Source organism: Tenrec ecaudatus, chromosome 15, assembly GCF_050624435.1.
Source record: "Tenrec ecaudatus isolate mTenEca1 chromosome 15, mTenEca1.hap1, whole genome shotgun sequence".
Classification (NCBI taxonomy): Eukaryota; Metazoa; Chordata; class Mammalia; order Afrosoricida; family Tenrecidae; genus Tenrec; species Tenrec ecaudatus.
The window spans coordinates 110,408,963-110,423,678 of NC_134544.1; the positions used below are offsets into that span (position 1 = coordinate 110,408,963).

Here is a 14,716-nt window from a genome sequence, read left to right on the forward strand (position 1 = left end):
TGAATATATAAGCATCTCAGCACTGGCAGGGGTCTCCACACGGCTGCTCCAGCACCCAGGGCTGCATGGGGGTAGCTCCATGTGGCTTCTCCTTGGGGATGTCTTGCAAGAAGTGAGCCTTGCCAGCTAAAGCAGGGAACTGCCTAAGGCAGCTGTACCCTGGTACAATCATTACAAAACAAGAGGCCTGAGAACTAGTATCGCAAGGCTCACTGAGCCATTTACCCCTTCGCCCTTCAATTAACCCCACCTGTGTTTATCGGCCAGGTTGGCACAATAAACTAACTACCTCAAGATCCAATCATTCAAAATGAAACTTCAGCTTTGGCAGAAAAATTGGATGAAAATAAAATTTACATGTTGCCTACCTTATCTGCTTTCTTTGAGGAACATGACATTGAACCAGACAAAAGGATTATGATGATAATTTCTGTGAAAGAACACTTGCACATGCTTGCAGATGAAATTTCATCGTATTTTCCAAATCTACCTGACACCCCATGCATGTGCACTTGCCAGAAGCCCATTCACAGTCAAAGTGGAAGATGTTCCTGAGACAGCACAAGAGGAGTCGTTGGACTTACTAACAGCGATGCAGCGAGAACTGATTACTCTACAATGCCAGTTACAAAATTCTGGATCAAGTGTTTGCAGTCATATCCTGTTCTGTCTGAGACTATGTTGCATCTTCCATTTCCAACAACGTATCTTCGTGAAACAAGGTTTTTGAGCTGTTGGTTATCAAATCTAAATACAGAAATAGACTTGTGTGGAAGATGATCTTCACTGTGCTGAGAATTTCTGATCCAGAAAGAATCTATCTCAACCTTTGCACTGACATTGGCTTTTTACTCATACTGTCGCAAAATGTAGCAATGTAGTTTACTGCTGTTATATTAAGACTGTTACCCATGCATGCTACACCATGCTTCAAGACAAAATTTCATTTATTTATAATTAGAAATAAATATTTCACATTATATAATTGCATGTTTTTGTGATCAATCACTATACTTTAATTATGTTCATTTTGGAACAGTGAAAATACATCCTGCACATCAAATATTTACATTACCATTCATAACAGTAGCAACGTTACAGTCATGAAGTATCAACGAAAGTAATTTTATGGTTGGGGGTTCACCACAACATGAGGAACTATATTAAAGGGTTGTGGCCTTAGGAAGGTTGAGAACCGCTGCACTAGAGCATAATGTTTGTTTTAGCAAAATTTAGCACAACATTTAATTAACTGCATATAATATTTTGTATCAAAATTTAATTACCTTTCATTGAAAACATGTTGTATAATAATAATCAAAGCTGTTAGCCATTCTGGTGAATATCTGTATAAGTTTAATAGATCAACATTGAATGTAGAGCAAAGATGAGAAGATCAGAAGGAGGCAGGGAAACTAGAGTACTGGAAGTGGAACAACCAGACCACACTAATAAGGATGGTGACACAAACTGAAAAATGTAATCAGTCACTAATCAAGCCATATGAAAATGATCAAAGGGGAACTTAATTTGCTGTGTGACGTTCACCCAAAAAAAAAACCCCAAAAATATTTTAAGTAGTATAACTGAACAAGTAAAGAAGGTCTATGTTGAGCATTATGCTCTTTTAGAATCTAGCTATATGAGATCAAGTTTGCAGCAGTAATTTGAATGATTGGATCGGAAATTTAGAGGGCAGCGAATTTATGTTCGTGGAGGAGGAACAACTCAGAAAAGGTAAGACTGGCTGCATAATGTGAAGAATGTACTCATAAAGGAGCTGTTGAGCCGGTGTAGGCTTTGCTGTGTATATTGTCATCAGCAAACACACAAAACCCAAAGCATTATTTTTAAAAGAAGAAAACTCTGTGAAGTCATCTTGAGTCAGAGGTAAATGGACTTGGCAACTGGTTATGTCATATGTTCCCAAACTTACTTGGCCTACCTCCACCTTTTCAGGAAGAAACAACAACACTAAAGCACACTCCCACGGGCAATTAAAAACCTCTGTCTTATAGTCCTTGATCCAGGTGAGAGTGCAGGTGTCGGGTTTTGTAGACCCCTTGATCATTCTAGCTTCGTCCAGGCGGCAGCATCACCCACATTGAGAGCACTGGATGTGAAGATAACTATATCCAACGCCCTTGTATCTGCCCTGTTTAGCCGAAAATAAGACAGTGTCTTATATTAAGTTTTGCTCCCAAAGATGCGCTAGGTCTTTTTTTCAGGGGATGTCTTATTTTTCCATGAAGAAGAATACGGTACTTGTTTTTGTTTTATTCTTTTTATCTGTGTCGTAAGTGGAGTGAAGTCATCAGAAGTGGAAGATGATTTCTAAATTCAGCTTTCTGCGGGCTTGAGTTAGCCTAAAGCTGGAAATTCAACTTTGCCTTTCTTTCCTGGACTGTCTCTGATTTCCTCTCGTGTTCTCCCTTTTCTGGTCATCAGCTCTCCAAAACTGCCCCTTTTGTGTCCCAAGGTAGTAAGAACAGAGTGCTTTATCTTGTGTTGCTGATACAGTAGCAGCCTCTCAGATATACAACAGGTTGGATTTCTCACAAGTTTGTCACCTAGTTTGGAATCCTATCCCATTGGTTGCTATCAATAACTTTTACTTGCTTCCACAGCTACTGGTCTGCAGCTGTTTTTCGGGTAGCAGTTGTGGCATTCCTAGACTGTCCTGCCTCATCCTCCCTGGGGGTGCTCGCTTTCCCAGAGGGCCAGCGCCTCGTGCTGCCGCCGCACTCCAGCTGCTCGCGGGCTGCCTGCCAGGGGCGGCCGGGGTGGGGGAGGGTGTTTATTGCTTTATTAAAAGAGACCTCGCACTTCCTGGCTGCGCTGCAGCCAACAGTGAGCTGCGCGGAGGCGGCCTCCGCTATGATCCAGAGTTCAGAGTCACGGTAGCTTTTGGGGGGGGGCTTATTTTCGGGGAGGTCTTATTTTCGGGGGATGCCTTGTATTTCAGCGAGAGGCAAAAGTCTAAGTACGTCTTACTGGGGGGGTGTCTTATTTTGGGGGAAACAGGGTAGCTTCTGTCAAGGCCATCATCCACAGGTTGTATGGTTACTTTGCTTCGAGGGCTTTGAGCCAGGCGTGGGTGTGGGGATAATGTCATAGAATGCAGTGTTGCTGCGTTGACTGATGTTACATAAGAATGTGGTTTTGTTTTTTTCATTCTAGGAAGGAGCTTTTGTCTACTTGGCTCTTGTAGGAAACATTGCAGATTCAGATGGGTTGCTTGCTTCGTTGTGTAAGTAATCTAAAATATTTGTCAGCTAAGATGTTTGAAGATATTAATAGCATGTGTTGCCATCTGTCCCACCTACTGTATAATTTTATTTATGAAAAATGTCCAGAATAGGGACATCTTTAGAGATAGCGGATTAGTGATGGCCACGGAGTAAAGGGGAGCCTCTGGGTAATGTGAACAATGGACAAATGAAGGTACTGGGCTGCTAACCAAATGATTGGAAGTTTAGGTCTGCCCAGCAGTGCCTCGGAGAAAAGATCTGGTGATCTACTTCCAAAAAGTCAGCCATTGAAACCTCTGGGGACACAGTTCTCTCGAGACACACATAGGGTCTCCTTATGTCAAACTTGACCCCACAGAAATTCTGGTAGCCTGGGACTTGGTGAAGCAAGGAGTGGTGAACAGGGTATTGGAGAAAATGAGAAGTGCTTGCTCAAGAATGATGAAACTATTCTAAAAGTAGATCGCGTTGATTGCTGTGTAACTGTACAAAAAACCATGGGATCGCACACTTAGTCGGAAAAGTGTATAGTATGGGAATTTTGTCTCAAGATTTTTATATAAAAACCTGTCTTTAGTAAATGGAGTGGGAAGAGTATGTAACCTTTAAACCGGGTGTTTTTCTCACTTTTAACATCAACCTTTTCTTTTAATTTTAAGTATGTCAAGGTAAGTAGAAATAATTATACAAAATTCTAGAAATCTTTATTAAATATAAATATCAAAATATGAAACTATTGTTTCTCATATATCTTCCATCTAAGTCAGTACACTCTTTAAAAAATGTGTGATTGCAAATTAGATGACTTTACCGAGCAGGTAATCCGCTTTATATTCAGCATTTCATACACGTTTGTTTGTTTTTTTGCTGTAAATTCCAGAATTACTGTTTTAATGACCTCATTGTTTTCTTTTTTTAAAACATTTTATTAGGGGCTCATACAACTCTTATCACAATCCACGCATATACATACATCAATTGTATAAAGCACATCCTACATTCTTTGCCCTAATCATTTTCAAAGCATTTGCTCTCCACTTAAGCCCTTTGCATCAGGTCCTCTTTTCATACACGTTTTTATGACTTGGAGTTTTGTTCCATATTTTTCTTTCATTCTATCTAGGGCCTTCTAATAGGTCCCTTTTCATTGGGATCATTAACTGGAGAGCACCTAGTTCTCCTGACCACCGGGTTATATTTGCATGATCTGTCAGACTACTTTGGTGTGTCTTTGGATTTTCGTCACTCTTTGCTCTGGATAGGGAAAAGCAACAGTTGCGCCTTAGATGGCTGTCCAGTTTTTAAGATCTGGTCACTGCTCACTCAAATAGTGTGTAGAGCATTGTCTTTGTGGCAAGTCTGCCAATTGACCTTGGCGCCCAGCAAGACTATGGTCCTGAACCCCCAGTCCAGTGATTCAGTCCCTCAGGTGTTTGGTTAAATATCAGTTTTAGTAACTCTTCCCCTTGACTGCTCTACCACATTAATGGATATATTTGTAACAAAAGTAAACACACACATACAATGCCCTCTGGAAAGTCTGTGTCTATTCCTGGGAATACTCTCCATCTTCCTCCCACACCCTGTTCGGTCTGCGGGTCTACCTAGGCATCTACTCAGCCATCGCCACTATTGTAAGATATGTACAGAACATGTTTGCCTCTGTTGCCTTTAGCTCTTCCACCTGCCCGATGTCTAGCCCTGCTCTAATACTTTCTTGCCAGTTTCCGTCTTACTGTGTGTACTGCCTTGAGGATCCTTGAGGTTACACACTCGGCTGCTGATGAGAAAGTCAGCAGTTTGAAACCACCAGCCATTCTGGGTCCTGTAGAGTTACAGACTCAGAAACCCACAGGAGCAGCTCTATCCTGTCCTATAGTTTCACTCTGAGTTGATATCGATTCAGTGAGTGGCTGCGAGTGTGTGTGTGTGTGTGTTTCGTATACTACCTTTCCCTTTGCCCAAGTTAACTGTCATCTACCCTCTATTTGCTTGTTGGCTGCCTAAATGTCTTCTTAGATAAACTGGCCTATCCTCCGTCCAATTTTAATTGGATTGTTGATTTTGTTGAGTTTTTTTATATTTTTATAAATCAGTCACTTGTCTAATATGTTGGTGCCAAAAGTTTTTCCCCCTTTTGTTTACTCTCTTTTTTACTCTTGGTGAAAGCTTTTGATGTACATACATGTCTGATTTTGATGTTGCTTTGGGCAACATATTTATGTGATATATCAGGTACCCTAAGTTTGCCTCTCTTTTTAATTAGTTATATTTGTAGTTCTAGTTTTTATATTTAGGTCTTTGATTCATCTTGACTTTGTTTTTGTGTGTGGAGTGAGGTATGTTTCACTCTTCTGCAAGCGCATATCCAGTTTTGCCAGGACCGTTTCTTAAAGAAACTATCTTGTCACATTCAGTGTGTTTTGGCCCTTTGTCAAAGATCATCTATCTGTATGACAAGAAAATGTTCAAAAATTGATTGTGGTGATGATTGCACAAATATTCTTAATATGATTGAATGATTAAATTGTATGATATATGAAATATGTGCCAATAAAACTATTTTTTAAAGAACATCTATCTGTTAGCAATACTTTTGACTTACCCTCATATATCTATAGCCCTGCAGGTAATTTCCAAAATCTTCTTGTTCTATAATGATAAAAAGCAGCCTACAAACATTCCTCTTCTTGTTCACTATAATTCATTCAACATTTGGCAGCCCCAGAACCCGCGGTAAATTCATTCAACATTCAGTTAATTGACACTATTAGATAAACCGTGGACTGCTAGCTGAAAAGTGGGCAGTTCAAACCCACCAGCCAGTCTTTGGGAGAAAGATGAGGCTATGTGCATCTATAAAGATTTACAGTCTCTGCACAGCTACATTAGTTAAAGCAGGCTGGTACAATGATAGATCCATAGACCAATGGAACAAATAGATAATCCAGAAATAACTGCATCTACCTACAGGGGACTGGCTTTCAACAAAGGATCAAAAATTGTTAAATGGGACAGGGACAAATGGTTCTGGAAAAATTGTACTTAAGTCTGCAGAAGAATGAAACAAGACCCAAATCTTTTTCCATGTACAAAAACAGACTCAAGATGGATTAAATGAGACATAAATGTAAACTCCAGAGTTATAAGGATCATCAGTGAGAAAACTGGGACAAACTTAAGGGCCCTATTGCAGGATATATACAAGAACTACCAATTTGTTTAATTTAATCATTTTATTGGGGGCTCGTACAACGCTTTTCACACTCTATACATACATCCATTGTGTCAAGCGCATTTGTACATTTGTTGCCATCATCATTCTCAAAACATATGCTTTCTACTTGAGCCCTTGGTATCAGCTCCTCATTTTTTTCCCATCCCTCCCCATCTGGCCTCCCTCACGAACCCTTGATAATTTATAAATTATTATTATTTTGTCATACCTTACACTGTCCAACATCTCCCTTCACCCACTTTTCTGTTGTCCGTCCCCCAGGGAGGAGGCTATATGTAGACCCATATAATTGGTTCCCCCTTTCTGCCCCACCTTTGCTCCACCTTGCTGGTATCACCACTCTCACCACTAGTCCTGATGGGATCATCTGTCCTGGATTCCCTGTGTTTCCGGTTCCTGTCTGTACCAGTGTACATCATCTGGTCTAGCCAGATTTGTAAGGTAGAATTGGGATCATGATAGTGGGGGTGAGGAAGCATCTAAGAACTAGAGAAAAGTTGTTTTTCATCGTTGCTACACTGCACCCTGACTTGCTTGTCTCCTCCCTGTGACCCTTCTGTAAGGGGATATCTAGTTGCCCACAGATGGGCTTTGGGTCCCCTATCTGCACTTCCCGTCATTCACAATGATATGATATTTTTGTTCCTTGATGCCTGTTACCTGATCCCCTTGACACCTCATGATCACACAGGCTGGTGGGCTTTCTTGCTTCTGAGCTAGATGGCTGCTTTTTTACTTTCAAGCCTTTAAGAACCAAGACCCTATGTCTTTTGATAGCCAGGCACCATAAGCTTTCTCCACCACATTTGCCTATGCACCGATTTGTCTTCAGCTGTCGTATTGGGAAGGTGAGCACACAATGATATATTTTGTAATTTGATGCCTGAAACCTGATCCCTTTGGCACCTCCTGATCACATAGGCTGGTGTGCTTTCCATGTGGGCTTAGCTGCTTCTGAGCTAGATGGCCGCTTGCTTACCTTCAAGTCTTTAAGACCCCAGATGCTTTATCTTTTGATAGCCAAGCACCATCAGCTTTATTGCCACATTTGCTTATGCACACATTTGTCTTCAGTGATCATGTCGGGAAGATGAGCATCATGAAATGCCAGTTTAATAGAGCAAAGTGTTCTTGCATTGAGGGTGTACTTGAGTGGAGGTCCAATGTCCATCTGCTACCTTAATACTAAACCTATAAATATATGCACATAGATCTATTCCCCCATCATGATAAATAAGTATATTTACTATGTACATACTTGCATCTAGACCTCCACAGATGCCATTTACCTCCTAGTTGTTTCCTCTATTTCCTTTTACTTTCCTCGTATCCCACTATAATGTTCAGCTTTCGTTTGGGTTTCAGCACTTCCCCTCGGCCACATTACCCTTGATCAAGCCCTACCAGGCCTCCCACATCAACTTTGGACCCCTTGTTGTTCCCTTGTCCCAGAGTTTGTTAACACAACCTCCCCCCCCCATGTCCACCCCAAACTGTCGGTCCTGTTGCTTTCTCCTCCAGATTGTTTATCCAAGTATACTCCCTTCTTGATTTGCTCCATTTTTTTTGGGGGGGGGGGGGGTTCAGACTGCGATGCTTCCCTACCATGTGACCCCAGAAATGTCCTCTGTCTCAGTCTGCTCCAGTAAGGGGGCAGTGTGACATGTGCTGTTGTTGTTTGCCCCATCCCCTCTGTGAGGGACTACCAATTATAATAAAAGCACACAGTGGAAGACAAAATAGATGACTGGGACCTGCTTAAAAATAATGCTGAAGCATATCAAAAGACTATCAGAAGAGTAAAGGAACTGCTGATTGATGCCTGGAAATACCTCTACCTTTGAGCTCGCCTCCCCAGCCCCCAGCCTTGACTTGTGCCCCCCAGGAGCACTGCGGCTCATATGACCTAGCTAGTCAGCCCCAAGCCCAGTGAAAGTAAAAGTAGAGAAATCAGAATTGGAGATGGCCAAGGCCCAGACTCAACTGGATGCGATTTTACAGTGTCTCCCAGAGAGGAGCCACATGAACAGGGAGTGACTAGAGGAGGGAGCTGGGAAGACACCTGCAGACACCCACAATAAGGACTGCTCCATTGCAGCCACTGGCAAAAGCCATCCGCTTCCCTCACCAGCAGCAGCAAGAAGAGGAGAGAGATGATTGATGGGCTGGCCAAGGGAGGACCTTAGCGATTCAGCGCATAAGTGATCAAGTTGTTTGACCCGAGCGTGGACTTGCCCCCGTTCAGTGAGAATACCCTGATGTACCTCATCTGCTGTGCCTGGCTGCACAACAGCCCCGCCACATGAGAGCAAGAAGGTTCACCCACCTCACCGCTACCCCCACTACCTGAGGATGAGGAAGGGGTCCAAGGTTACTAAGAACAAGAGTCATGATGTGTACAATCTGCCCCATTCATGGCTCCTCAAGATCCCTGCAGAACTCAGACTCCCTCCCCACTGCAGCCTGAGACCCAGGATACCCCGGATGACGAGCCCACTGAACCCTCGCCCTTCACACTCATCTACTACAACACGCAGCACTGGAAACACACTCGCCAGAGGTGGAAGCATGAAGGTCCTATGGGAGATGTACAATTGACAGTGATATTTCACCGCCTTCCCACCCCAATGAAAATCCCACTCCTTAAAATGGGGAACAGATCACAATGATCTACATATAACCTATTCCCTGAGGGACAGACAATAGAAAAGTGGGTGAAGGGAGACATCGGTCAGTGTAAGACATGAAAAAATAATAATTTATGAATTATCAAGGGTTCATGAGTAAGGAAGGGAGGGTTCAAGAGGGAGGGGGGGAAATGAGGAGCTGATAACAAAGGCTCAAGTAGAAAGAAAATGTCTTACAAATGATGATGGCATAAAATAATTATTTATAAACTATTAAGGGGGAAGGGGGGAGCAGGGAGGGAGGGGGAGGGGGAAAAAAGGAAACCAAGCTGATGCCAGGAACCCAAGTGGAAAGCGAACTTTGAGAATGACGAGTACAGCGAATATATAAGGGTGCTTTGCTCAATTAATGTGTGTGTGGATTGTGATAAGAGTTGTATGATCCCCAATAAAAAGATTTATTTAAAATTTTTATAAATTAAAAAAAATGATGATGGCAACAAATGTACAAATGTGCTTGACACAATAGATGTATGTATGCATTGTGATAAGAGCTGTATGAGCCCCCAATAAAATGATTTTTAAAAATCATCCTTCTCTGCAAGAAAAAAAAAACGAGCCCACCAGTTTTTTGTGGGGGGGGGGGGCGGCGGCGAATCTTTAGCAATGACAATGGGCAAGGGACTCATTACTGAAATCTATAGAATTCTACAAAGCCTCAATAAGATAAACAAACCAATTCAAAGGTGGGCAAAAGACATGAACAGACCACCGAAAATGACGCTCAAAAGGCTGGTAAACATGAAAAAAAAAAAAAGCTCACGATCACTAGTCACCTGCGAGATGCATATCAAAATAATAATGAGCCAGTTTAAAACAGCAAATGGTGAAGAGGGTGTGGAAAACTTAGAACACTTAATTAAATACTGCTGGTTGGTTTGCAAACAGTTGAACTATTGTGTAAAGCAATATGGCACAGACCTATCCACACCCATGTTCACTGCAACACAGTTCACAATAGAAAGAAACTGGAAACAGCCCAAATGCTCATCAGTAATGGAATGGATAAAGAAATCTGGTACATGTTAGGTTCTTGGAATTGGAACGCCTCTTTGTGGTGCTGAAAGAATTCATGCGGCAGAAGCACAGTTGTAATCCAAGTGGATTTTTATGAGGAAAAGGGAAGTTTCCGGTATTACAGCCTCAAAAAGTACACGCTGTTTCTGGACAGAATACAAGGCAAAACTATGAGGGAAGAATATAGGTACAGGAGCACACAACCACACCTCCCGAACCAGGAAATCCCAGCGGGCATACTGGGCGGCACACCCTGCTTTTATTCCCTCCTGCCTCACTGGCTGGGGAAGGTGTGATTGAGGGCATTGGCCTAGCTGAAGTTAGGCCCACCTGTGTGCTGTCATGTGACTGGGCCTAGTCTGTGCACCCAGGTGGACCTCCCACCTGGGCCTAGGGGGCTTGTGTCTGAGCATGCTCAGTTTGGATTTTCCCTAGGTGTCTAATTTCTTTCCAACCCCTTTGGTGTACCCCTATGCAGGCATTGGGAAGACAATCCTCTTAGTAGCTCTTCTGGCTACCTAACACCTACACACAGTGGAATATGTACTATACAGCCCTAAAAAACAGTGATGAAGCCATGAAACACCTTATGACATGGATGGATCTGGAAATCATTATACTGGGTACAGTTAGTCAATCACAAAAGGACAAATATATGAATTCACTGCTATTAGGATAAACACCAAGACAGAGGCAGGCTTCTGTCCTCAGGTTATAGAATCTTCTAATCCATTCTCCCAAGCAACAAGATAGTGTGCCTGCCTAGTGCCCAGGAACCATATATTTTTACATCTTAAAAACCACTTTTAAAGAGGAGATCTCACCTCAGCTGGAGCCATTTTCTCATGATGTGAGTAGAGGGGAAAGATCAATTAGGTCCTACCATATAACATTGTTCTATAGTCACCACAAATCAACAGACACCCCTATAAGAGTCATTAATGGGTGAGTCTTCCTTCCTTTCTCCCTTCCCGGCCATCTTGGCGGCTGCTCTTGGTTGGGGGCCGTCCCGCACCTAAGACAGGAAGATGGTGGCTGCAAAGAAGACGAAAAAGTCACTGGAGTCCATCAACTCGAGGCTCCAACTCGTTATGAAAAGTGGGAAGTACGTGCTGGGCTACAAACAGACGCTGAAGATGATCAGGCAAGGCAAAGCCAAACTGGTCATCCTGGCCAACAACTGCCCGGCCTTGAGGAAATCAGAAGTCGAGTACTACGCCATGTTAGCCAAAACCGGTGTCCATCACTACAGTGGCCACAACATCGAGTTGGGCATGGCGTGCGGCAAGTACTACAGGGTGTGCACGCTGGCCATCATCGACCCCGGTGATTCTGATATCATTAGAAGCATGCCAGAACAGACTGGTGAAAAATAAATCCTGCAATATTTTTCTTTAATAAAACTGAGAGCGCTTGTTTAAAAAAAAAAAAGAGTCATTAATGAACCCTAATAGACATTAAAGTCAAGGGGTGGGGGGCATGTCTGTAGCAGAGAAGGGGTTTACCCTTCTGTTGGTGGGTAGACTGGGGGAGCAACCATCATTGGAGAAAACACTTAAAATTACTTACACAGATCCCCAAGGGGAGAATACATCCTGTATTAAGTTCCTAATTGGACACTTTTACCCTAGTTTCTATTTGTCTTTGGTGATGCGGGCTAGGTGCTTTACACAACTGGGGCATAAGACTGCCCTTTGGAAATACACAACATTTTCATAAACCACACCAGATCCAATTTGGAAACCTCACTAAGCAAACAGGACACCTTAAACTCAGCTATAGCAGATTTAAGGAACTGAAAAACTCCATTAGTTTTAAGACTGAAACACCCTAGTATAAGAAGTACATGAGAGCTATCCCAGGGTTATGGAATGGGTGGACATTGGATTTTGATCTCTTGCTTTGAGGGTGTCAATGAATGCTGGCTTGTAACTACCGTATATTTGCTATTTTCATGCTCTTTTTGCTTTGTTTAATGACGTGTTATTCTAGCAGGAATGGCTCTGTCTTTGTGAATGAGTGTTATTGCAAGTTTTGCCTCCCTTTTCCTTGGCAAGATGGAGGAGTATGACTTAACTATAAGCACATTTAAAGAAAATAATTTTATTGGGGACTCTAACAGCTCTTATCACAATCCATCCATCCGTTCACTGTATCAAGCACCTTTGTACATAGGTTGCCATCATAATTTTCTTTTTTTTTAATTATCATAGACTGTTTATTGAAGATACACAGATGCATTTATAAACACTATGAGCACATATTTTCCATCATCATCTAGTCTTTGTACTGCTAGAGTTTGCCTCCATAAAAGAGAGATATAGTGAAAAAGAATATTATTATAAGGAACACTGGGTTTCTTAGTGATATCAACATGGTAGACATTGCCATGGATGTACATAAAAATCTTTATTCCAATGATAGCCTGCATGCTTTGCGAGACAAAAGAACTACAGTTGTAGGACAACTAAAACATGTCCAGGCAGAAACAGAACCAGTTGTGAAGCTGTCTGAAGATCCAGAAACTACGAGGCAAATGCAGTTACCAGGAATGGTTATTTGCCTACCCGGAGGATAAGCACAGTTTTAAGGAGGACTATTTAGCCATTTTTACAGATATGCAAAACTCCAGTGTGGGTGTGCACATTACTCAGGTGCAGCAGGGTATCTTCTGCTTTTTAGCATGAATGCTCTCAGTTAGACATAATAATGTATATCTCCCCCAAAAGTTTATTACCAGATTTCATTTGTTCTTGTTCTTTCTTCATCTTGTGTGGCTGCACGTCCCTCTGTCTCCTCTTCTCTCTGGCTTTCCCCTTTCTTACTTTCAGCTCTTCTCTCTGCACTGTCTTCTTATCCTGGCAAGTAATTAACTCTCATAAAACCTGTTAATTAAAACCCATGCTCTGACTCTGAATTTTTAAAATTCCCATCCTAACATAATGGTGCCGTAAACTGGGAGAGGTGTTTATGATCAGGATTGTTGGGGCATTAACCTCTCTTAAGCCACTTCCCTGTCTGCCTTTTCCCGGACCCACTTATAGAGACCTCTGCAACTGTGGGTTAGAAATCTTCCAACGACAAAAAAGCTGGGTGAGTGTGAATATTTAAGCGCTTTATCTCTGGGTCATTTGTTCTTCTCAGCCTTAAAGGACCTTTGTCCTAAATGCTAGGTCTCACGGCTCTCTTACCTTTGGGCTTGGGGGGCAATCAGGAGGGGACACCTTACCGTTTTGCTAGCCCCAGTTCTCCCTTCACTGGATACCAGGTTAACAGTTTAAAAGGGGTGCTCTCTGAAGTAAGTTATCCTCTTGGGAGCCTCCATACTCATACCCTCTCCTATCTCCCGAGACAAAATTCCCCTTCCGGACAGAACAAGTTCCTTTGATCCTTCAGACCAGCCAAGCCATACACAGTGTCTACGCCTGTGGGTGCTGCCCAAATGTCTTTGGTGCCCTTTCACCCCCTCCTCCTTATGAAACTCTTCATCCGTTGTTACAGACCGCTCTCTCGCTCCTTGTCTTCATCTGCTCCCTCCACCTTCAAGCCCAAGCCGACATGCTGTAATACAATAGCCCCGGCCCTGTTATCTCATTCAACTTCCACAGAAGCTCATCCCTCCCCCACAACACTAGTATCTCTCCTTATTCCTCCATATACATCACAGATTCCCTCCCTTCAGCGCCGTCTCACACACAGTCTGACACCTCTCCCCTACTGCTGCCACCGTCTCTGCCTCTCACCAGTTTGTGTTCAACTGCTCACTGTACAGAAGCAGCTTCTTTGAATCCTAAGATTCCATCCTCAAACCCTGCCCCACTCCTTCCTCTCCATGAAATCCTGGGAGCAGAGGGGCTGGCAAAAATGCATACTCTCTCAAATTTATGATTTATTTGTTCTGAGAAGATGCCTGAAACCTTTTGCTTTTGACTTAAACACTTATGTCAGAAGGTTTAAAATCTCACTCACTCTTACCTGGCAAGATATTTATATTAGTCTTATAACTACTCCGTCTCCCAAAGACAGGAAGAGTGTCTGGGTAGTGGCATTATGGAGAAGCAAAAGAATTCATGCCTAAAACCTGAAAGAAAAGTCAGCACAGGGTTTATATAGCCTCTCAAAGACTTTCCATGAATTCATCAGGTTAGTCTTCCATACTAGGTAGTACTGTATTACCTCATACACATCTTATCTCACATTTAGCTCCCAAAATGAGAAAAGAGTTTAAAATGTTGATGGCTGTTACCCTTCAACGGTTAACACTGGGCCACAAGTGGGTAAGCCACTCAGACCCTGCTTTCTGCCAGAGCCAGGCTCAAAATGCAATCAAAAGGGGCCTCTAGGACGCTGATGGCCTTTTCTGCCAGAAAGTGGGAAGGATAATCTCTTCCATCATGTCTCCGGAGCAACCTGCTCAAGACACCTTGTTGTCAGGGCTCCGAGGCTCAGCAATGAAGAACTGTCCCGGGTCTGAGACCCACAGAGACCACCCATCTCGTGCCCAGGGTAACTTGCCATCTCAG

At 42.7% G+C, this 14,716-nt stretch overlaps 1 protein-coding gene and 2 pseudogenes across 1 annotated transcript in view; all 3 read left to right on the forward strand.

Moving 5' to 3' along the window:
* EBPL (EBP like) overlaps positions 1-14,716 on the forward strand; it is a 47,227-nt gene that overhangs the window by 17,492 nt on the left and 15,019 nt on the right. The window contains exon 2 of the mRNA XM_075532939.1: positions 3,181-3,250. Within this exon, the coding sequence (XP_075389054.1) occupies positions 3,181-3,250 (70 nt within the window). The remainder of the gene's footprint in view (positions 1-3,180; positions 3,251-14,716) is intronic.
* On the forward strand, positions 8,422-9,158 carry LOC142428044 (protein lin-37 homolog pseudogene; annotated as a pseudogene).
* Positions 11,145-11,593, forward strand: LOC142427422 (large ribosomal subunit protein eL30 pseudogene; annotated as a pseudogene).